This window comes from Argiope bruennichi, chromosome 1, assembly GCF_947563725.1.
Source record: "Argiope bruennichi chromosome 1, qqArgBrue1.1, whole genome shotgun sequence".
Classification (NCBI taxonomy): Eukaryota; Metazoa; Arthropoda; class Arachnida; order Araneae; family Araneidae; genus Argiope; species Argiope bruennichi.
This window is the reverse complement of record NC_079151.1, coordinates 102,235,863-102,261,380: the sequence shown is the minus strand read 5'-3', so window position 1 is coordinate 102,261,380 and position 25,518 is coordinate 102,235,863. Positions and strand designations below refer to the sequence as shown.

Sequence of the window (25,518 nt, the reverse complement as noted above, 5' to 3'; positions counted from 1 at the left end):
AAACCAAGTGAGACAAAGGAAGAAATTAAAATTTAATTTCTGGAAGGAAGGTTTTATTTTTGAAATGAATCAACAGATGGCGCTGCAAACAGAGAATTCTTTTTCTGAGTGAAATATCTTGTCAGGCAACATCCATGACATTATCATTTATATTTAATATGTAACAAAAGAAGTTACAACTTATATTATTGTTAGAAAAAATGGTAAAGAAATGTATATTTTAGACTGAGTAAGGTTGCACATCTGTTTAATATAATTAAAAGAATAATCATAATTAAAAGAAAAATACTTTCAAACCGAATCACTTGGGCTTTCAAAAACTGTTGAAAACCTTACCTATATTGGTTTAGTGTCTTCAATATAAGGAAATGTTCGTATAACATTTATTATCTCTGATTAATAATTAAAAAAACTATGGTAGCAAAACCTATAATGATATTTCTTATCAATAGTGTAATTTTTTAAAATTTCTCATGTTTTTTTTTTATTTTTTTGATTCATTGAAAAACCAATAATTTTTAATTAATTAAAAAAATTGTAAACATTTTAGTTATTAAAAATATATCAGAAAGTCAAAAATTATTTTTGATGCTTCAAGAGTGGTCGACGGTTGTTGTTTTTTACCCCATTATACATACTGATATTTAGTTATTATTTTTCAAATTTGAAAGAACTAAAAAGTATTTCATTGTGTTTATCAAAAAATTCCTCTAGAACTGTAGCTTTACAATTTGCATGACATGATTGTCCAATTACAAAAAAACAAAAAGTATTATGGGTTTTTTTTGTTTGTTTGTTTACTTTAAATAAACCCTAAAACAAATTCATATATTGAACTAACTACCCTTGGCAGTATATTACCTCTATCTTCTAATTATACTATATTTTAAACAGTAATATGATTATATTGTCTGATTCCTCAAAATTAATGCAAAGCATACATTTCGGTAATAAGTGAAATATTTTTCAGTTTTATATAACGATTATTTTTTATATGATACTAATAATATTTTTATTTTCGAAACATATAGTATAGTAAACATAAAACATATAGTAAACATATAGCATACAATTTTGAGCTGACATGGTTCTTTCTTAAATTCTAAATTAGAATAAGTAGCTGCAAATATAGGAGACAGAGAAAACAGAGTCAATTTCAAACTAGTGCAAATTTTTCTAGTCCAATATATATATATGTGTGTGTGTGTGTGTGTGTGTGTGTGTGTGTGTGTGTGTGTGTGTGTGTGTGTGTGTGTGTGTGTGTGTGTGTGTGTGTGTTTCAATTGTCATTTTTTTCTTAGATCTGGAACTATGAACTGATTTTGTAAATATGAAAAAAAATGTTTTATATAGCTAATAAAAATTAGACTTAATAAAATATAAAAACTTTATTATAAACATCATTAAAATATATAAAACAGAAACAATAACTACCAACAGCTAATTAAACAAAAAAATATATCATGCAATTTCATTACCTAAATTTATTATTTTGATTGTTCACACGAATGAAAGCAAACTCTTATAAACAGCCTATATAAGAGAGCAATATAAATAATATATAATATACATCACTAACATCTTAGATATTGTCACACATGAATTGTTCACACAAAAGCAAAATCTCAAAAAATTTATACATATATATGGAGAGAGAGAGAAAGAATCAGAAAAATACTGGATAAATATTTCATAAAAATTTTAAAAATAAAATTAATGCTACTTATTTTTTTCCCTAATATCCCTATTTTTAATAATTTCGTCAACAGACGAAGAAAATAGAAATACACCATTAAATATTCAGGATTATGTAAATTTTAAATTGCGTATTTAAATTCTCTTTAAAAAGTAACTCAAATATAAGCATATTTATTATTTTTATTTAGATTTAGATTTTGAGTTATTTAACCCTAAAACGTTTTAAGGGAAAACCTGAAATGGGATTTCTAAAATATCATTTTATCCAAAATACAAATCTGTGCTTTTACTGAAAACTTATACATTATCAATATTTTCATTTTATGCCTGCGCTTTATTTTTACATTGTTATCTTAACGTCTAGTGCTACTTTATTTCTTGAATATAAATTATTTTTTTCATTTCACTTAAGTTTTCAAGTGCCTTATAATTTTATTTTTACAACTCAAGATAAAATCTTTTACAGCATTGCATTTATTTCATCAGTATTTTACTACAGGGTGATTATGAAATAAATCTCCTTGTTTGAAGGCATCGTCAGCTGAAACTAATGAACAGAATGAAATAAAATTTTATACATTCACTGCGGAAGACAAAGAGAACTGAGTGCCTCAGCTAATATTAATATCAAGTCTGCAACTATAAGCCTCTTTGCATTGTCAAAATTGAAAATACATCAATAATTACTATGAATTTCAAGAAAATGCGTTAATGCTAAATTTCATTAATGATCAAGTGATAAAAAATATGTATAAAATTTAATGATATAAAGTATAAAATCACAGGAAATAATCTTTAAACCTTGGAATTGTTATCTCTTCTGTATACTGATAATTACTTCTCCATATTTTTCTTAGGGATTAATAGCACTTTTGTGAAAAATTCGTTCTCCATGCCGTCTACAATCTACATATATGATCTGACTTCATTTCGTTTATTAGTATCATCTTCATATGCTTCCAAATGGAGAAAATTATTTTACAACCACTTTGCATTTAAGATATATTTTTCAAACAATTTATCCTATATATCCAAAAGCATTGACCAGTGACTTTGAGGCTGGAAGGCAAGGAGTCAAAAATATAGATATCCCAGACTACGATTTTAAAGAAGGCTATGGAAACCAAATAGTTGTGCTTTATAACACTTTTAAAAAAAAATATCCTAAAGAGTTCGTTTATTTATCGCATATTTTCTAATAAGTGGACTATGATTGGATAATAGGAATGACGTTTTTTACGTCATTTTTTTTTATTTTACACACTTAGAAAAAAGATACAACACAGCACAATATATACAAACACATAAAATACTAAATTATCATTTCACATTTTTTTCATCTCGCAGCAGTTGTCGCTCGCAAAACTCCGCACTTATCCTCTTTCCTTAACTCCTTTCTTATTCAATGATTGAATTCTTTTTCATCGGGCATTCAGAAGGGTGGGTCGCCAGAGCATATAAGAGCTATACAGAGACGAGACATTTTGCCCCTTGTCCATTTGTACTTCATAAACGATTGATGATAACAAAAAGGCTAAAAAATCATATTATGTCTCTGGTGCCAGTTTCCCTCACTATGCGATTATACTTGAAAACTGGTTCACACGTCTGAAGTGGTTAATGTTGCAACATTCCGATAATCCCTAATTTTTGTTGCAAAGATCAATAATATACTTTTCATTTTACAACATAATTTAGCTGATCAATAAAGTCAGTTACCATATAGTCTTTTCAGAATTTGTTTATTTTACTTGCAACACATATCTGTTTTATATTTTTCAGAACAATTTTCCAAGTTATGATTATTTAATTGGAAAATTCAATAAAGTAACATGGGTAAGAGGGTATGCCAGAAATTAAAATTTCATTACATTTCTAATCAACTGGATCCGATGCAATTCTCATATACGTTTATAAAAAACACAGACAAATTTTCAGTCAATGTTTTAATGAAAAACTCATAATAAGAATTAAAAATACATTAGTTAGTTCAGTAAATCAAACGTTATCCAAATATGTCAAAACTTACTTAAATATTCTTAAAATCTATAAATAGAAGAATTTCTCCCAAATTTAATAAAGCATCTTCAACAAAAAAAATGAGTACAAGATATGTGGTTTCTTGTAATTCAAGAATCAGGAAGCAATTTATCATGATATGTTGTGCAATTATGCATGGTTACGGCTCAGAAGTTGAGGAACTCGTAAAAATTTTACAAATAAAGCACAGTTTCGAAGCTGCAACATGTCTAATTAAATCCAATTTAATAAATCAGAAAATTTATCGATTCAAAAAAGTAAAAGCATTCAATAGGAAGAAGTTAAAAACGCAAATTATACTAAGCCTACCAACGATTTATTATATTAATAAGAAATTTTAAAGATCTTATATATAGCTGGCTCCATGTTATAAATCTTTTTATTATTACAAAAAACAAATGTATTAAAAATAACTAGAATATATGTTAGCCAATAAATAGGTTTTAATGTGCTTCAAAAAGCATCGTATTCCATAATATACTCCCGACACATTTGTAAATCAGCAAACAAGTAAATTTAAATAAGCCTCAGATGTCCCTCTTCACAAAGTCCTTTCATTACAATACAATACTATTTTTTAAACTGAAAGGATTTCAAAAAAATAAAGATTTTATTTTCCAAAACAATTTAGTGAGATGAAATGTCTTCGCACAATGAAATGAATTTGTTATGCCTAATGATTATTCAGATGCAGATTAAGTACAGAAAATGCAAGTACAAAATGCAAATGCATTAAGTACAGAAAATGCAATCAGTTTCTAAAAATACAATGAAGCATGTCAAAATCTTTCTTTTTCTTTAGATGTGACGCCATTTGTCGTCTTGATGTTCACATTCTGAAGTTCCACTGGACTCTGCAATATATAAACACTAACTATTAGTACACTCCCGATTATCCGCGGAATTGGGTGGCGCGGCCGCCGCGGATAACAAAAATCGCGGATAATCCGAAAAAAGCTAAAACCGGGTATAGCAAAAGAGAAAACAGTCATTCCAACTTTGAAAAATCGTATTATGTACAATAAAACGTAAAATAAACAGCAGGAAATGTTTAACTAAAGCTTAATATTTTAGTATATCACTCAAAACTAACCTAAAATGCATTTTGTTAATGAAAACAGAAAAGTTCTTTATACGTACGAGAGGCGTCAAGGATACACAGAAAAATTAATACATATGTACTATTTTAATCCTGTAATGTATTATGTAATTACAAAAGCATAACTGTAAAACTACACCTTTTTGAAGAAATCAGTCATTTGTGTGTGCTTCTTGCTGTGGAAGCAATTTCTCTTTGCTTGGAAGCAAAAAAAAAAAAAAAAAAAACTTAGTGCGGCAGGCGCGGATAACCCGCCCTCGGATAATCGAGAGTCTACTGTATATAGGAGCATTAAGAGCTTGAAAAAAATATAACAAATTAAAACTTAATACCAGAAATTTTTCATCAAATAAGTTTCAAAGCATATATAAATCCCTTGATATTTGGACTATAATTAGAAATTATTCTCATGCAATAGGAAGTTTATTAGTTATTTAAAGGAATTCATTAGTTATTTCTGAAGGAAGGAAAATTTCTGAAGCCTCGCTCTACTCTATTCTCTCCTAAGTTAATTCCTCCTCCCCATCTCCGATTTATGGTGATGCCAAAGTTTTAGTTCTTAATTATCGATTTAGTAAAGTCTGATAAAGCTTCTCTATGCATTAATGTGCTTGTATATTGTATTTACATTATGAATACACGAAGAAGATGAGTTAAAGTAGAATTAAAGATACATATAAAATTAAAGAATTGGAAATGCAGTTAAGATTTATTTTAATTGTAATTATTAGGTACATCAAACCTAAATAAACCCGAATATATATTTTCTGTATACGAATATAGACAGTTTATTGCAAAAAGAATAAATTAAAAATACAATGGCAGAACAAAAATCATGTATATATTTAAGAAATATATAAATAAAAAGGTTTTTCTGTTAAACGGATACATTGATTTTACTGGATTTTAATATCCGGACTCGGAAAGAAAGAGTAGAAAAAAAGGAGATCAATTTTGTAGGGAAAAAATCACAATTTAAAAATATTTACCGTTATTTTCATTGCTTTTTCTCCATTATCTTTCTTCCTATTTGTGAAGAATCTAGCTAATGGACTAAGCAACTCTTCTGGCACGTATGGTGTTTCTCCTGTAATATATAAAATTCAAAATGGATCACAATAACAAGTTATATATATTTTTATAGCATATAACTTATTTATCTATATCTATACTTATAATAAAGCTCAATGTGTGTGTGTGTGTGTTGGCGCTCTACAGGCCAGACCGTTTGACATACAGCTACCAAATTTGGTACATGTATACCTTGGAGGTTGGGAATGTGCACCTTGGGTTTCTTTTTTCGAATTTTTAATTAGAATTTTAATTATTAATTAAAAACTAACTTTCCCGCCAAAAAAATCTTCCATTTTCCCCACCGCCAACTTTTCCGCCAAAAAAATCTTCCATTATCCCCAGCGCCAAACGAGAAAGGCTTCAGTTTTTTTTTCTCCCAACAGTAATGAGGCTAGGGTTAAAATTTTTCGGCGGATTATTTCAATCGGTTCTGTTTATTTTCTTAATGTTTGATGCATTTAAAATTAAACATTGTTAATGAATCAATCTTTCAGATTCATTCTGAAGTACTTTTGAATTAAAATAAAACAGAATAAAGGAAATTAAAAATTTCTAATCCGCATAGCGTTACCTCAACTGGCGTAGAAAAAATCACGTATTTGCGTTACGTAACCGGCGAAGAAAATTCACGCATGCGCATTTTGTTCTGATTGTTGCCATGACAACGTTATCAATGGATGATTTAAATTATTTTTGGGTTAGTTGCATGCTTTTGTAAGTAAATTGTATTTATGTTAATTATATATTTTTGTTTATGCTTATAGTTTTAAGTACATCGTTTTTTAAGTAGTTTTTTTAAAACCTGTTTTCAACCGTTTATTTTAAATGATTCGTTTTATTTTCTTAGTGTTTGATGCATTTAAATTTAAACATTGTTAATGAATCGATCCTTCAGATTCATTCTGAAGTACTTTTGAATTAAAATAAAACAGAATAAAGGAAATTAAAAATTTCTAATCCGCATAGCGTTACCCCAACTGGCGTAGAAAAAAAATCACGTATTTGCGTTACGTAACTGGCGTTGAAAATTCACGCATGCGCTTTGTGTTCTAAATTCCGCATTGTGTTGACGAATTATTATCAACGAATGCGGACTGGATTTAAATTTTTTTTAGGTTCGTTGCATGTTTTTGTAATTAAAATGTATTTATGTTAGTTATATATTTTTTGTATATGCTTATAGTTTTAAGTGCATCGTTTTTTAAGTAGTTTTTTTAAAACCTGTTTTAAACCGTTTATTTTAAACGATTCGTTTCATTTTCTTAGTGTTTGATGCATTTAAAAGTAAACATTGTTAATGAATCGATCTGCTCATGATGAATCTAAGAAAATTTTGTTGACCAACTCTTGAGATATTACATAAATTAAAAAAGATATTCATTAGTTCCCATAAAGTTTAAACACTGAGTGACTCTATTTTCAGTAATCAGATTATAAAAAAATGCTTTGTTTCAGTAAAAAATATTATTATATTAATTGAAGATAAATTCTTTCCACTTTAATTTAAAGCATAAATTCTACCGTTTTCAACCGTTTATTTTAAACCATTCGTTTTATTTTCTTAGTGTTTGATGCATTTAAATTTAAACATTGTTAATAAATCGATCTGCTCATAATGAATCTAAGAAAATTTTGTTGACCAACTCTTGAGATATTACATAAATTTAAAAAGATATTCTTTAGTGCCCATAAAGTTTAAACGCTGAGTGACTCTATTTTCAGTAATCAGATTATAAAAAAATGCTTTGTTTCAGTAAAAAATATTATTATATTAATTGAAGATAAATTCTTTCCACTTTAATTTAAAGCATAAATTCTACGGGTGCTAACAGAAAATGAGAGAGATACATATTACGTTATGACTGAAGGCCTTTATAATATTATGAATGAATTATATGATAGTCAAAATTTGAAGTTTTAAAGTATTTTGATGAAGAAGCTATTAAGTAGAAATTGCATAAAATATTTAATTATTAAAATTTTAACGAACATTAAGATTGGCGAACCGGCTGGTCGCCAAAGGCGGCTAGTATATAATAATATTACAAATATTATTTTGTAAAAGATCAGGAATATCAAATGTTTACCAACACAAATAATACATTGTTGTCTGTCCTAAAATATTTAAGAATGAATTAAATATCTAAGAATTATTAAATGTAATTCTTGAATGGATTTATCTTACATGAATATATGATTGCATATCAAATGCAATTGCTTGGTGCATCTAATTGCATTTTACCTTAATCTGTATTGTCATATCATGAAATTTTTTACTTTCCATTATACAAAGTACTGTCACATCATGAACTTTATTTATTTCCATTATACAAAATATGGAATAAATATTGTAATAGTAAAAAAATTTGAGCTCGAGAATTTCACGAATATCCACATTTCAAACTTCCGAGAGTCTAAAAAGTCTCATTTTTGACATTATGTCTGTCAATCTCCGAACACAACAACTCAAAAATGTTTTGAACCTAGACAGCTGAAATTTGGTATCTGGAATTAAGATTAAATTAGTACATTTCTCTGAACTTTTCAGCGAAATATTATTATTAATCTATTTATTTGGTCAAGTGCAAATGAAATTAATAACAATAAAATACAAGAAGCCAGAGAGATAAAATTTGGTGCATAGATTCAGAATCTAAGATTTAAATACTTATCAAATTTTGGACCAATTCCCGTCAAATAGATGATCACATATCGTTATGTAGTTTCTCACGCATATGAAGGCAATAACTCATAAATTCAATGATTAAATCAATGAAATTCGAGTACAACTGTAGTTTTGTGTCAAAGTTTGGGACAATCGGTTGGCAACAAGACATCTAAAACACATATTCTCACAACAGATTCAATAAAATACTAGATTCACGCCAAAAACCTATATTTCGTAATTATTGTTTATCAAAGTTATTCAAATCCTTATAAGGTATTCAAATCCTTAACCAAGGATCGCGATTTTATGCGGAGGAAAGAGGATAAAACCTTATTAGAGAGTGTGCAAAAACGCTTCGGGGAGAAAACTCCTTCTGGTTATCCTTTTTAAATTCTTTCCTAGTCAATTTTCCTTTCTGAATTGCAAAGTTAAATTGACTATTGTTTATTGGCTAGTGTACTTTAAGCAAGAATTCACACCATCGGATTTTATACAGGTTGTTTTAATGTATTTCATTTCATTATAATTGGACCAGAATGACGATAAAAACAATTGTCGTTCCAAATCAATATATACCAATAATATTGAAATTGGTAATATACAATCAATATACATTGATATCAATAATATTGAAATTGGTAATATACAATCAATATATATTGATATCAATAATACCATATCAATATATATTGATATGGAATATAATCATCGATATGGAATAATAGAATCCCCCTTTCGCAGTGAAACCCAAGTAGAATCCGTTGTTGTTTTTTCTTATGGCACTTGCCACGGACAAACCCGCTGTTACAAAGACAGTGATTTAAGCCGGTGGGGGACCGTCTCTTGTTTCTTAGTAGCGCCGACTAGTGCCAGGAGGACGACTTAGCCACTCACGCCTCACCTTCGCTTGCACAACCCCTTTTTGCAGGGGGCACATTCACACATATCAGAGATAGAACAGATGAAGAAAAACAATGCCCGAACCGGGACTCGAACCCAGGACGCCCAGATCTCGGGGAAGACGCGCTGCCCCTATGCCAGGACGCCGGCAGTAGATTCTTAATTAATGTTACTTTTTATATTTTATAGTAAAATTCTGATTAAAGACAAACACTCATTATTTTTTCAGAAAATTAATTAAATTAAAATTAAAATAAATTGAAATAAAAAAATTATGAAAGAAGTGTTTTGGTGAATATTTCCCTTACCTGAAATGAGATTTATCATAATACTGCAGACGTAACCCACGATGAGGCCAACTGAAAGTCCTATGGGTGCAAACCACATAAATGACAGCGAGTACAATGGAAAAAAGCCCCTAGAAACAAAACCAAAAACTAAATAAAATATGAACTGTTGAAGTAACCATTTTTTTCAGCTTTTGTACAGAATTATCAGGAAGTCGAAAATGAGACTGGGATGCATAAATAAAAGTCGATATTGTGGCAGATAATAACAAAATTCTGATGGTATCCAATTAATTGTAATAAAAATACTCATATATACAATATTGAACTGACAATCTCTAAATTAAAGTGGTCTTATTCTTTAATATAGTAGCAATTAGGAAGGAAAGTTTTTTCTGTTTTAAAAAATTAATTTCCTTAAATAATACATTGTTTAGTGAATCTGATTTTAGATAGATTCCTTTTAGGAATACTACTTATTGCAATGGTTGTCAAGACAAGACGTCAAAAAATTTCTGCAGATTTTCATTGACTGTTATTCCTAGTAAACAAGACCATATCTTGATCAAAATATTTACCTATTGCATTATATTATACTACACCACACTATATTGTATTATATTATATTATATTATATATTTCAGAAAACGAGGAATATGTCCAAGAAAGAAAAAACTCTTAATTAAATAGGTGTGAATATGTGGAGGTGAAAATTTAATTTCCTTGTATCTCCTTTTAGACAAATGAATGAAAGAAAATGCAAATCAAACTAATTGCAATAGCTTTAATGAATGTGAGAACATAACAAAGTGTACATAAAAATTTGAAGGGAAAAAAATCAATCTATGAAACCAAAATATTAAGTTAAGCGGCAAAAACTTTTTTTCAAAATTTGGGAAAAAGGGCTTGTTTTCGCTAAAAAGTGGTATGAAACAAAGCTTGAAGGTGTATCAACTGATTTGTTTTAAAATTTTCAGGTAGCTTAAGAAATATATTATCTAGTTCCCTGAATTAAATATGAGCTGTATTGCTATCCATTCTTTAAATATTGGGGGTTCAACTGATAAATAACGCGGAATTTTCAATTTTTTTCCACAATGTGGAGAACTAAAACAATCATAAAATATTTCTAAATGAATAGATTACTTATACTGTACTTCAAGAACTGCAATACATATTGAGAAATTACTATACCAAATTTGAACAAAAAATATACATTAAATGTTAATGTATGAGGTTTTTTATAATAAAATTCAATCAAATATCAGAATTTGAGAAAATAGCATCTAAAGATGTAAAATAGCATTAAAACGTATTTAAATCCAAATATCAAAATTAACTTAACTTTCCCGAAAATAAAAACTGTAACAATTACTCGATCTTCTTTTTTGGGTAATAGATATCAATGCCTGATTAGGTAATCATCTTATGGTGCACTGCGATTGCAAATAAGGAGATGATATGCTGCTCTGTTAAAGAGATGCGAGCGTGTATATCTTGTCTTCGTGTTTTGTGTGAAATGTGATCATTAAAGAAAGGTTCCTGAAAACATGGATCTTCTTGATAGTGGATCATAATGATAATGATCATCATTCAATCACAAAATAAAATTTTAATGGTTTTTTTTATAAATATCTGTTAAAACATTAAGAATTTTATCCGTTCAAACAATAAGAATATTGGAAAAAAATCATAATTTCACAAAAAAAAATCGATTTTTTAAAGATTACCTACCTTAAAATAAACAGCTAAGAAATGATTCAATCAACAGTTCAATTCTTCTTTATACTGATTCTTTCGAACATTCTTAATGATATTACATAAAATATGCCATTTGACACAAATAAATTAGAAAATCTTTTATACTTTAATTTGTTAATAAAATATAAAGTTATTTGAGTATTATATATAATTGTCGATGAGTAACTATAGCTTTATTCTTCTTTTGCTAAGTTTCTGAAACGATTCATTTCAAAATTCAATTTAAATAATTAAAAGGTGAACTTCGAATTGATTCTTCTAAATAATTCTTTAATTCAAGTAAACTAATTTAGATTTCAGACAAAACAAATATTATAGATACATGGTAAGTTGTTTAACCCTTTAAAGGGCTATTTTTTTCTAGTCATATTATGTTAAAATATTTTTAGGGTTGAAATTAGAATAAGAAAAGGGATTCATTCAGCTTATTAGATAAATTTAATTTGATAAATTAGTTAATTTGGTTAATTAATAATTAAGTAACAAATCAAGACACATCATTTTGTCTGAGATAAAGAACTGAAGCATCTAAGTTTCTGACTTACTAAAAAAATTTGTCAGAACTTATGCCAACCTACATAATTTCATACAAAGATTGATAAATTTGGTGGGAAGCATACTTCCCACGGACCTAGAAAGGGTTAAACAACATTTTACTTACAGAATCTATGGCTTTTACTTACTCAGACGTTGCTTCTGGGGATGAGGATGTTATAGATTCATTAAGCATCGAAGCTATAGGACTGACAAGCGGTGATGCCATGGTTTCGTTCAGAATGGATGATGTTTCAAATGGTAACGATGAGTTAGCAGGACAGCCTTCCAGAGATACAGGTAAGAATTTGGGTTCTGGAGCGTTTGCTGAAGCTCCAAAACTGATCCATGCAGCTATGGCGATGGCACTCAAGAGGCCCACTACAACACCCTGATAAAGCGAAGCAAGATATTTATACATTTTAACTAGAAAATACACTAAACAAAAGACAAATAATACAGTACTCTAAGCAGAAAATGAAAATATTTTCCCTGGTTTCCTCTAAAATTTCCACATCCAGTTTTAAAACATTTAATTAGACGGACAAGTATAATATAATTATACAAAAGCAAGTACAATTTACACAAGTTTTATATCTTTTTAATATACACCTAGGACTTTTATTGTTTTCTATATGTCTTTCAATCTTTTTAAAGTTATATGTTTTCAATATTTATACTCATGATTTATTGCTGCATTTTTTTATTTGTACAAAATAAAATTACACTAATACAAGACAAATTTTCCTCTTTTCATGTTTATTCAAATAAAGCCTTCTTTTGTGATATGCTCTAAATTAACATATAGCAAAAAGTATTTTTCGTGAACAATTATTGGTCACAATTTTAAGCCAAGTTTTGCTTTTTAAAAGGATTGATATCACTGAAATTTTAACTCTTCCATTTCAAATTAGATTGTTTAGTGAAATGTAAATATTTTGTATTTTAATATATTTATGAATCATTGCTCTTTCTTATGCGCATCTTCTTTTATTCGTGTGCGTTTCATCGATTAGAGCTCATTAGCATTTTCTTTGTCATGAGTCGCTGTAACTGGATTTCATTTTTTAATGATCATTCTAAAATAAATTAATAAATACAGGAAGTAGTGCTCTAGTAGCATCATTCTGTTGTAAGAATCCCGTTGATAGCCAACGCACCGAATATAGGAGACCTACTTTTCTTTCAATACATAGGCATAAAATATCCACTTTCTGGTAGGATGAGGAAGTTACAAAGGGTTTTGGGCTCTTATATTTCGTCTTAGTCCTCTTACTTCGACTCAGAATTATAAGGCCTTATTTAATAACTAAAGGTAAAATGCCGTGTAACTACAAAATAATACAAATAGACAGGAAATGCACTTTTCCCTGTCTAAGCATCCGGATTTGATAAATGAAATCATCACGACATGGAAGTATAGTTGAATTCTAAAAATCATTATAAGTTATGAATAGCTTTTTCTGTAAGAAACACATGTCGTTCTTAGATTGGAAGTAACTCGACCACAAAATATTACTTTTCCCACTAGGAAAGTGAGAACCCGCTTACTTACCCGATAATCTTTCATCAGCAAACTATGGTGAAGTTATTTCATTATAACACCGTCTGAAGACGTATACTTTTGGAAGATAATTTTTTCTGCCTTCAAATTCAAGCATATAAAAAAGTATCTGTATGACTATTTTGTATCCAACAACCAGGGTTTTAGAATAAAATTGAATTTTTCAAAAAGTGATTCAGATATTTAATTGAAATTTCTAACAGCTATTTTCTTCGTTTAACATCAAATTTAAATGAAGTTGCAAAAAATTAGCGTAATTTGGTGAAGAAAATTGTATAAATATTTTTTATTTGAACTTTTTTAAAATTATATCTAACTTAATTAAGTCATCTTAACGTTTGACGACTCATTTTATAGGTAGTTTTTAATACCTATAACATTTTTATTCTAATTTTTTTCTCAGATTTATATATATATATATATATATATATATATATATATATATATATATATATATATATATTTAAATACAACAATATAATCTTTCAACTTTTCTTTCCGTGTCATTGCCCCTTAGTACAAACGTAGAGCTATCTTAAGAATGGCCACTTCAACAAAATTAAGCAATAAATCAGCTGCTATATATTTTTTTCTATATTACAATTCGATTGGACTTTTTAAAAGCTGAGTTTTTTCAAGGAATTCAATTCAGGTCGCCTGATGAGGCAACAATACACATTCAGTCACCCTGCAATCCTATCTAAATATTTAAAATTTATATAAATTCCTTGCCACGAAAGAAATATATCTGATCAAACAAAATCAGAAATGTTTCGAGATTTAAAAATTAAAAGAAATGAGAAATTACAATTTACTTCGATTTATTCATAAAAGAATGTGAACAAGATTATTCTTAAATATTACTAAAAATATATATAATTATAGAAAATATTACAGAATCGTGGGATGTATTAAAATAGATATTTCAAAATAATTCCCAAATAAAAGCTACAATTTTAACTATATATTTCAGAGATTAATTTAAACATTTTTAGAATCGTAATAAATTAAATTTTCAAAAACTAACTACTCCTGACTTCGAAATTACAAAAAAAAAGACAAATGTAGATATGCCACAAAAAATTTCGCCACTTTATTTCTTACAAAATCACTTGCGTCAAATTTTACCTTCAATTATTTATTTCTAATAGCATTGCTGTAACTGAAACCAACGAAACTTCTGCGAAATGTGCCGCAAAAAAAGTTAATGTAATTTTAGTCCAAAATTACGTCATTACCGAACCTTGCATTTTATTATATAGCATTTTCTCATCGTCCGCAGAACAGAATGACTTTTGTTTGCTATTTGGTATTTCAAAACTACCTACTGTTCACGTGTCAGCCAGTGCCATCGGATATAGGTCATGCCCTTCAGGTCAAAAGTCACCATAAACAACCAGTAAACGATATAGGTCGCTCTCGTTAGATAAAGCAGTAGTGGCCTTTTCAGTAGTATAGGATCAAATACAGTAGATCTCTGGCGAGCTCTTTGTGTTTGATTTCTTGGCAGCATTTGATACTAATTAGGCAGGTGTCATATAATTGACAAATCAGTCCCGATTTTCGAATCTTTATTATGGATTTAAAAAGTGACCAAAGCTTTTTAACCTGGTTTTATAATAACTCATAAAAAATTAATTATTGTTTATTACTTAAAAATACTTGTTTCTTCCGGATTTTTTTTATCTTAACCTATATTGTTTATATAAGTGATTACCTTAATATGGCTAACGTGGACGAATCATTATAAAAGACAATTCATACAATTAATAAACAGAAAATATTATTTATACTTCCCCAAGAGTAAATTGACATTTTAAAAATTAATTTCTTATTGTTTTATAGTAGTTAATTTTTTTAATTCATGTATTTTTAATTTTATGTTTATTTGAACTGCCTTATAATTATGTAATCCTAGGATTTTGCTGGTGTTTCAAATATATCTAGATCCCTTATTTAAAGACATGTTCTATAATTTAAAAACATGCCGGTATTTTTGTTTCATTTCTCTTCATGAATATTTAGAAATATCTTATTTGCAATTTTTTATAAAACTCACTGTATTTTTTTAAATATATTCCGTACAATTTTTATTTTTAAATCTAGACATTTTTTTTAAAAAAATTCATATTTCACTTAAATAACAATAAAATTGTTTCGTTACCTGACGATGCGAAAGGTTACATAATTTTTCCAAAGTGTTTCTGTAAATTTAATGAAATCCTTCAACTAAGTTATGATTGATATTTGAATTACAATATATATATTCTGATTTTTAAAACACTTCAAAAGTATTTCAACAACAAAAAAAAAATTATAATTTCTTACTCAGTCCATAAAATAATTTTTCGCATTTTTTCCCCTCAATCCGTGCTTAAAGATCACCTAAATATTTCAAGTCATTTTCGGACTTAAACTCGAATATTTAGGATAGAATTTAATATAAATTCAAAATGAATTTCCAAATCGCAAACAATATAACTAGCATTCAAGTGCATTCTTTTGATATGGGAACGATTATCAATATATAGTTTAAGTAATTCCACTTTATTGCGAAATTCTTATTCAAAATTTCAGTTTCATAATTAAAAGGGGAAAAAAGAAATTTTTATTTAATAAGCTGCAGAGGAAACATATTCTTTTATTAAAAGATTAGGTAACAATATCAAATAACAAAAAAAATTAATTATATTAACTAAATTAATATAATTATAAAAATAATTAATTAAATTTATTATTATTATCATTATAATTTAGTTATATTAACATCTTGTTTTCTATACCATTCCCATTTATTGCTATATTAGGTTATTTCGGAACATACTCCGTAATTCTGATCTATGATTAAATAACAAACTGCAGCAATAAGAAATTAGGAGAAATTTTGTAATAGACGCAATTAAAATCGTTAAAAAACACAATTTCATTTTGATTAAAATCTGGTAAACACTTATGTTATTCAGAAAAAAATTTTTACCCCAAAATTACCTTTTCGTTAGCCCTGGTAGTGAGCATGCCCAGCAGGAAGACAGACAGGACAGGACCACCAAGCATTCCGAAAACAGTGAGAGAAGCCTGCACTAAGTTACCAAAGCTGGCTACCAAAAATGTCAGCAGTATGCACAGCAAACCATAGAAGAGAGCTATGGAAAAATATAAAACGAATTAAAAATGTGACTATAAATTTTATTTAGAATAAGAAAGTTTGTTCAGAAAAAGAAATCTTAAAAAATTATCAAACATTTATTCAATTTTATTGATTTGAGTAAATTTCTTAGAATCTATGAATCTACTGTCTCTAGAGATGCAGATCTTATTTCTATATATTTTTATCCTGTATCTTTTCTATCTATGTAGATTTTCACAAATACAGCAATTCCAACATTGATGTAAATTCGAGTGGAACGAAAACGGTCTTAAAAATTTTTTTTCCGATTTGAGTTTGATAATAGTGGCGAAAAGTTGTCTTTTAGGTTCATAGAGAATAATTGAAAATTTGGTTGCAATATTGCAACATCTTGAGGTGCCGCAACAAGCTTGAAATTTGAAAAGAATTGGAAAAACTGACAAATTTTAAAATAGGACTTTTAATTTTTTTTTTTTATTTCAGTTGGTAATAGAGAGAAAAAAGTGCCTTTTAGGTTCAAAAAAATTTTTTTTTTATTTCATTGCAATATTATAGCATCTTGAGGTGCTGCAAAGAACTTAAAGTTCGTAAAAAATTGAAAAATTATAAACTTTGATAAAAAGAATGTTATAAATTTTTCGTGGATATGATGTTACAAAAGATGGTTTTAAATACATATATAAGCCCTACAACTCAAAAAATTCTTAATTGTAAAATATAATAATAAAAAATATATATATTGAATTTTAAATTTTGTTTCTTACTTTTGTATGCTTAATGATTACGAATGCTACAGTTCAAAATCTTTCCTTCTGCTTCATTGTCATATTAAACTGTTTTTTTATATTAAATTTTACATATCCACACGTGAGTCAATTTTTGCTCTTATGTATCCTTCTGTTACGACTGAACCACATATATTTTGGGCCGATTCGGTCACCAGTTTTACAACTCTTTCCACATCTTGCTTATGACAAGGAAGCCGGAGAAAGTCGATAACCGAGTCCACTATATTATTTGGTTCAACTTCAGATGCCATCAGTATAAAGTCTTTGAGACAGTCACTGGTAACATGTTTTAACAAGGGGGCTCATTTGCGTCATTTTCAGACCACGAGATCATGTCCATGTAATCCTTTTCATCGAAGTTTTCTTTGGAACATAGAACTTCCTAACTATGTCTCTACTTTCTGTTCTTGCTTTTAAAACACGTTGTAAACCAAGTTCTATTTGAATTTTAAGTTCATCACTTAGCATGGATAAAAGGATATTTTCTGTAGCAGCAAAGTACCCATTTCTCTGAATAATCGAGTGTATAACGTGCCTGAGATCATCAGAGGGATAGTGCGAATATCAGATAATGTTAAACAGATGTTTGGAACCAGACGTACATGATGGTTTTAACTTAATATTAAACCACACAGGCATATGCACTTTAAAACTAATTTTTTGTTTATACAAATTTTTAACATATTTTTGGTCCTTAATCGTTACTTCCGGTTATTTAAATGTCCACTTCCGATTGATCGATCATTACGACAATATAAATATCTTGACTTCTAATTAACGTAGAGATAAAAGTAAACATGTTTGGGATAGCTCAAAGACTGTTCTATCCAATAAAAGAATTTTTTAAATATCATTTTTGGCGAAAATTGACCTTTTCAACGTATTCGGATGCTTTAAGAAATCCCAGTATACTGTCTGCTGTCTTTCCCTTTGCCAGATTTAAGTGTTACATGGCCTAAAAACTTTGAGTTTGATTCCTCTATTAGTGAAATAACATTTTTATACAACTTACTACCTCTCTTTTCTTGAACAATTGTTATGTCTTTTCTCCCATTAAAAAACAATGCTCTATTTTCGGTTATCTGAGTATAACGATTGTCTTTAATGAAAACTCTTCGATTTGCTGATCTTGCCGTTCTAATTTTCATCCTGTCTATTACATAGGTTTTGTCTTCTTCTGTGATTATACCTAAGTCTGTAAAGCAGCACTAGCTATAGTTGCAGCAGCTCTATCTGATATCCCTATTGGTCAGCAATGGAAGCTACAGATGGCAATTTAATACGCATTAGAGTGCTTTTATCTTCTTCTTTTTTTCAGTTTCGGAGGGTCTGGTAGTTTTATCTCTTCTTGTCTATTGATGGATCTGGTTGATCTGCCTCTTCTTGTGTGTGCTCTCTTAAAGAACACTGTTGTTCTTCAGCTCTGTCAATAACCATTTCTGGCAGACTAGTATTCTTTGCACGCTCTTGATTAAACTTAACTATTCTCTGTAGTTGTTTACTTTTTCTTTCTTCTCTCTTTCACAAAGCGCTTGAGGTAGCTACATCAATGTTACCTATAACCATTTTCCTGTTAGAGCGTTGATCGTTTCGAAACTCTTGTTCCTTAACTGTTACGTTGTTTTCTTTTATGCAAGTTCAAGTATTAAAATTTACACATTTACAGGCAGCAATATCAAATAAACGTTTAAATATTCCCTAAATTTTCCGAGGTTGGAATCAAACTTATCTGAACCTTTTCTGCTTTTAGATTTTTATAAATTCCTGTATTTAGCCCGATATTCTTTTATCATTTGTAAAATTCTTTCGGTAAAAATTACGGAAATAGAAGCTCTTGACCATATTTGTTCTATTCTGTGATTTTTCTGAAGTGTTACATATTTCACTTACAGAAGGATCCTTCTCTGAAGCAATTTTGAGATTACTTCATAGCAGATTCGTAAGTAGGCAGTTCAACTTCAAGCAAATCACTAAATTTCCCAAAAATAGGGCATTCTGACATTTATCTTGTCTTCATTAACTTAGTTTGAGCCATTTTTACTAACTACGAAGTTCACAAGCGCATAAATTTACAAATCAGTTACGTTAATCATAACACAAGGACGGCGTGGAGACTCAAACTCAACTGAACTCGGCACCAGATGATTTCGGCATCAAACGCAGACATAACTCCGCCTCCCCCAATAACATCCACTTCAGTGATGACTCAGCTTCCTGGATGCTATACCAATGCAAGAGTGAAATTGTTTTTATTTTTCTATTCATATTATAACGCCTATTTAAAGATTTTTATTTCATAATCAAGGCTCGCAAAAATCTTTAAAAAGTTGCAAAAACATTTTTTTCACGCTATTACAAATTAAAAATCAAAAGTTGATTATTTCATAAAAAAACCCTTTAAAATGTAGCAAAAATTTCAATTTTATGAAACTTTAACGCTCTTGCGGCACCACAAGACGTACTCTAATATTGCTCATATTTATAATTCATTTTATCTACACTAAAAGGCAATTTTTCCGCGCTATTCCAAATTAAAGATCAAAAGTTCGTTTTTTCGTTCTAACCTAATGTAAATGTTTTGCGCTCTAAAAATATCTCGCAATATTTTCAGCATCTAAAAATATTCTTTTTTCCTCTGTGAATATGTGTAAAAATTTGAGGCAATGCAACTATTATTTTTATTAATTTTTTTAGTAAGACCTTCAGTTCTTTAAACAGATCGAAGAAATCTAATGAAAGTCACATAAGTGGGCTATGAAGAAAACTAAAAATTACATATTACGCAAAAAATACTAAATGTAATATTAATAAAATAAATTCAAAATTTATCATAAATAATCTGTTATAAAAATAACCATTATAATAAATCATAATAATTTATTACATCATAACTTCTTATAGTTTCTTTTTAGCATAGTACTTGATGAGAATATACTTTGAGTATGTATAGGATTTAGATGGATGTCTACGGTAAAGAGTTCTTGCAATAATTTAAATTTTTAAAACTGGTAATACAATTATTAACCTACCTATGAGATTCTTAACTATATTGTAACTGTGTTAAAAAAATTTCGATCAGAATGAATAAATTCAAAGGATCAAATTTTTGTTTCAATTAGACCTTGAACAATTTCTAAAAGAAACAGCAGTATGAAATCGATTACCAATCTCACAAGGCTTATAATTTTGCTGGAAAATATTCACAGTTAATAGAAAACTTTCTATCAAATTACTTTTAAAAGTCCTATTCAGACAATTATACCACATATTTTGAAATTCTAAAAGCCTAGGAAGGCATTCAATATGAAATTCAGATCTTCCTATTTTTCCTCCATTTTTATAGGAAAACTTTTTCCCCCTTGTATACGGCAAATTACCATGTCACGAAATTTCATTTTCCTATTCAGATGAGAAAAAAACAGTGCTAACAAAAACGCCAAATATTTATGATAAACATTTCAAAGAACAGAGAAACGATGCAAAATACATTTCAAGAGGGATTGATAATCGACAGTTTTTTCCAATCAACATTCCGACATTCTATAAAAACTGTTTGACTAATGTCGGTAATTTTTTTCTAAAAATTCACTAGTAAAGAAAATTAACCCAACATAAGGTTCATAAATCAAGATTCTATATTAGGTGTTCTGCGTCGCTATCAAGAAAAGAAGCTAAAATTTATTATCTTGGCTAATAGATAGCCCTAGTGTTGCTTTACAATGGGACGTTAATATAACTAAACTAAAACTTGGCTAATAGATTTAATCAAAAAGAAGAAATAGAGAAACAGAGTGGCTCAAGACCATTTAAATAGCAGAAACAGCTTTAGGATGTAACAGAGGACATTAAATCGATTGTTAAAAAATTTCTAATATTTCTTAAACAATGCACCATTTATGTGAAAACCATTCTAATGTTTAATTCAGATTTAGATAAAATTGCACGTATTAATTATTGTTCACGAAATCAAGCTTAATTCAAATTCCAAAAATAGCAGAAAAGCAGAATTTACTTTAATGAATGTAATTTACGAAACAAGAATTTTCTAGGAATCGTACCTCATACACGCATTCGAATAATCACGCATACGTATTGTCACGCAAGCATTCATGTATACCCAATAAAGTATCCATATAATGATAAGAAGAATGATAATAGAAGATTATTTAATCATGCTTGTATTGAATTTATTTTTTAAACGATTTCGTTGTTTTTGACAAGATAGGGATAGCAGAAAATATAGCTTAGAAGGCGCAATTATTTATTTTTTTTTGCTGTTGTTATCAATACAATTGAGTTGTGTTTTTTTCCTATAATTGGCGGAGACGTAATTTGCTATTTCCCTTAAGCCCCCCTCCTCATAATTGATAATATCTGTTTTAAAAAAATTCTCAAATAGTTTTTTGAAGAATGCTTTGAATTTATGCTTGTTAGGTAGATGTTTTATCTAATTTCTTGGTTCTAAAATAACAGGTTACTTTCTAGATCCTAAAAAACAGCTTTTATAATGTTCCTTACTTGTTTTACCAAGAATAGTACTTTATAAGGTTTCTATATAGATATCTGCCTTACAAAGAAGTTCTTCAAGCGTTTCTTCAGTTTAGTGTGGAATTCTTTTACCTCAGAAAAGTTTATTGTGCACAATGCAAAGTCTTATATCCACAGACAATTTTGAATAACTAACTAGCTGGGGATATGAAACCTAGCTTTCTTTATTTAACCTTATCAATGCTGAAAAACTCCAAACACCCTTTCAACAACAGTATGGCGTACGTTTGTAGTGCCTGGATTTTACTGGGGATTTTTTTGTATCCTTTCTTAGTGAATTGGTTGACTGAACACCCATGGCGCATGCTTTGTTCGTTAAATACGCTTGCCCATATGGCTTTGGATATAGGGAAATTTTCTGAGAATTCTCGAAGGATGCCCGGGAAATATTTGCTTATCATCCATCTATTAAAAGGAGTTCATCCTTTATTTGCTTCTTCTTTTTGGTATATCAAAATTTAAAAACATGTTTGTCATCACCATTTCTTACAACCTTACGAATCGGAGGATTAAACAACTTAAAAAATTTTATATATATTTTACACTGACAAACATTTTTTAAAATCTTATTTCTGTCTCAATAATTTTTCTAAACTTACGCCATTTTTAACTGATTTCATTATTCTTCACAGTTCGAAAATAGTTTTAAAATAAATGCCTTAAATCTATTTTTGAAAATAAACTACTCGTTCACCAACTTATTGCCTTTGCAGCGAAGGCCATCTTCTTTTGCGACATTCCCCGAGACTCTAGCATGGGCTTCAGAAGATCCTGCATAGTGACAGCGGTCAGAGAATTCACTGCAGAAGACACTGTACTGAGAGAAGCGCTGAAGACCCCGCAGATGCAAAGACCAGGTAACCCAGGGAAAGCTTGGAGTGTGGTCATCATGTAATAAGGTAATAGCTATAAAATTATAAAATGATCTTTATTATTAGCATATTTTTTATACAACACATAATAATAGCCTTTAGTTAATTGAATAAATCAAAGTAATATTTTTATCGTATATTTGAGATGATATTCATTAGATCATGTGCAAGGATAAATGCATTTTGCAGTATTTAAACCATTTGGCGATTTATTTTATTGCTATTTAATGCTGTATTTGATCTAATGACGACGATTGCTTATGATGTAATAGAGAAAATTCGCCAAAAAATAAAAGATATAACGTTATGAAATTGTATAAAGAATTACTTTTTGAAATTATTTTGCGATTTCGTGATAAATTTTGAATGTATATCGTCTAATGAATGTTATTTACATTATGAATTGTCTGATTTATTCGTACAAATAAATGGCTCCCCAGAAGCATTAGTTATACTTTCTAAATATTTTTTGAGAATTGCTCAATTCACGATGTAAATCTTAATCCAAAATGAACTGTTTCATTTATTCATATTAAATACATAAATTCATAAGCTGACTACTTATGAAACATGGATGTTCCGAGACCATTCCGTGCATGAATTGCTGAAAATAATTCTTTTGAAATAAAATCTAAAAAGAAAAAAACATGACAGTTTGGTGTAAATTATGTACAATATCCAAAAGCGTTTTTTGATAATTTAGATTATAATGAAATCATTGTAAACAAAGTCTATATAAATTTGAGGTAAAATTATGTTATATGCTTATGCCTTTTCTCCATTCTAGATAATTATATATACCTTTAAAGTAGATTTTAAAATGTAAAAGAATAATTAAAAACGGAAACTGTTTTTATGTAAAAGAAGAGCAATATGAAACGGACCTTCCTATAAAGCATTTTATATTTTATAACTAATCTTCTAACTTCTACCAAGTCATAAAATATCAATGCATTATGTGACGCTTACAATATTTTTGTGCTGAAACTTGAAAAGAAAAATAAAAGTAAAAGTTTTCATGATTCCTTTTAGTTATATTTAATATTAAGTGTTCAGACATAAAACATTGTAATCAACAAAAAAAAATCCAATGATTTTTGCTTTTTACACATTCCCAAGTTTTGGTTGTTTGGAAACTATACATTTCTTTCTGTTTCCATAGATGTGTATAAAATAATTACTAAAACAAAGAACCAAATCCAAATCCAATAACTCAACTGAATTCGGCAGTTTTCATTTTATATGAAAGCTTATAATACTAACATATGCCATCTATAATTGGCTTGTTATTACCATCCTCCTATTCTGAGAGAAACATCAATTACACTAATTCACTGCACATTTTCTACAGAACAAAAGATTGTCAGAGTCTCTCAGTTACAACAGCTGAACCAGTTTCGCCATTTTTTACTTATTATATCATCAAGCATCGCCTGTACCCATTGTACAATATTTCCCACAAATATCACAAAATAAAAAATAGGCATATTCCACCTGCAACAAATAATGGATAGAGCTCATAGTGACCAATCAGATTGCTCTATGTTTATTTGCAATCATAATCATAAACTGACTACTCCGATCCGCCCTGAGACACACGAAAAAAAAAACTGAATGACGGGACAGCAACATTGGCTGGAACATTGTTCATTTCTAAGGGCTATCACCGTCCTAGGTTTAATCCTTTTCTTAGAAGGTACGCCCCGTCGTCGATAGGAGGTAACCAACCCCAACCAGTTCTACCCACCAAGGTGGCGAGAACCACCCACTAAAAGCTCCTCATCCTTATTTCTGAGGTTCCTCCGAAAGGAGATTTGCAATGATAATTTAAAATAATATTTTTTATGAGATAAGACGTTATTCATCAAAATTGTAAGAAATGACTTAATTATTGTTATTGTGACTCATGGCACTTTACAAGCCCACTGACAGTTATCTGTCAGTGATTTAAGCGTCTCTTGCTTTTTCAGTAGCACCAAATAGGACCAAGAATACGATTTAGCTACTTCATGCATCACATTCGTTTGCACACCCCTTTTTACAAGGGGGCACATTCACACACCTCACAGATAGAACAACGATGCCAAAACCAAGGCTTGAACTTGGGACGCCCAGTTCACGAGGGAGACGCGATACCCTTATGCCAGGACGCTGACAACCTAATTATTACTATATAATGGTGAACAAACAACGGTTTCCCCAGGGAACTAGTGTTATTTGAAATCAAATCAAATGATTATGATGCTATCAAAATTCTGAATAACATTTTGCTAATATTGATCATTTATTCTAAACCGATATTCAATAAACGCGATCTGATTAAGCGGTATTCCATTTATTATATTCAGCAATTCTGGTCACACAAACAACTTATTAAACGAATCTAAGTGAAAATATTTCACGAATTGATAAATTCCATACCTGATCTGCAGAGGATATCGGGTTGTCAGGCCTAGTCATAGGATCACATGAAGCATAATAAGCGTAAATCACGATGCCAACCAGACAGTTGAGAAGATGAAATGAGCAGCCCATGGGAATACTGATATACAGAGCCC

General features: G+C 29.1%; 1 protein-coding gene across 3 annotated transcripts in view; it reads right to left on the bottom strand.

Annotated features, from left to right (window-relative positions):
* Positions 1-1,443: 1,443 nt before the first annotated feature.
* Positions 1,444-25,518, bottom strand: part of LOC129962914 (putative sodium-dependent multivitamin transporter) — a 94,740-nt gene continuing 70,665 nt past the window's right edge. For all 3 annotated transcript variants that reach the window (XM_056077070.1, XM_056076947.1, XM_056077002.1), the window contains exons 7-13: positions 25,382-25,517; positions 22,787-22,994; positions 16,614-16,768; positions 12,211-12,452; positions 9,788-9,897; positions 5,827-5,924; positions 1,444-4,592 (exon numbers count right to left, since the gene is read on the bottom strand). In XM_056077070.1, the coding sequence (XP_055933045.1) occupies positions 4,518-4,592; positions 5,827-5,924; positions 9,788-9,897; positions 12,211-12,452; positions 16,614-16,768; positions 22,787-22,994; positions 25,382-25,517 (1,024 nt within the window). In that variant the 3' untranslated portion in view covers positions 1,444-4,517. The remainder of the gene's footprint in view (positions 4,593-5,826; positions 5,925-9,787; positions 9,898-12,210; positions 12,453-16,613; positions 16,769-22,786; positions 22,995-25,381; position 25,518) is intronic.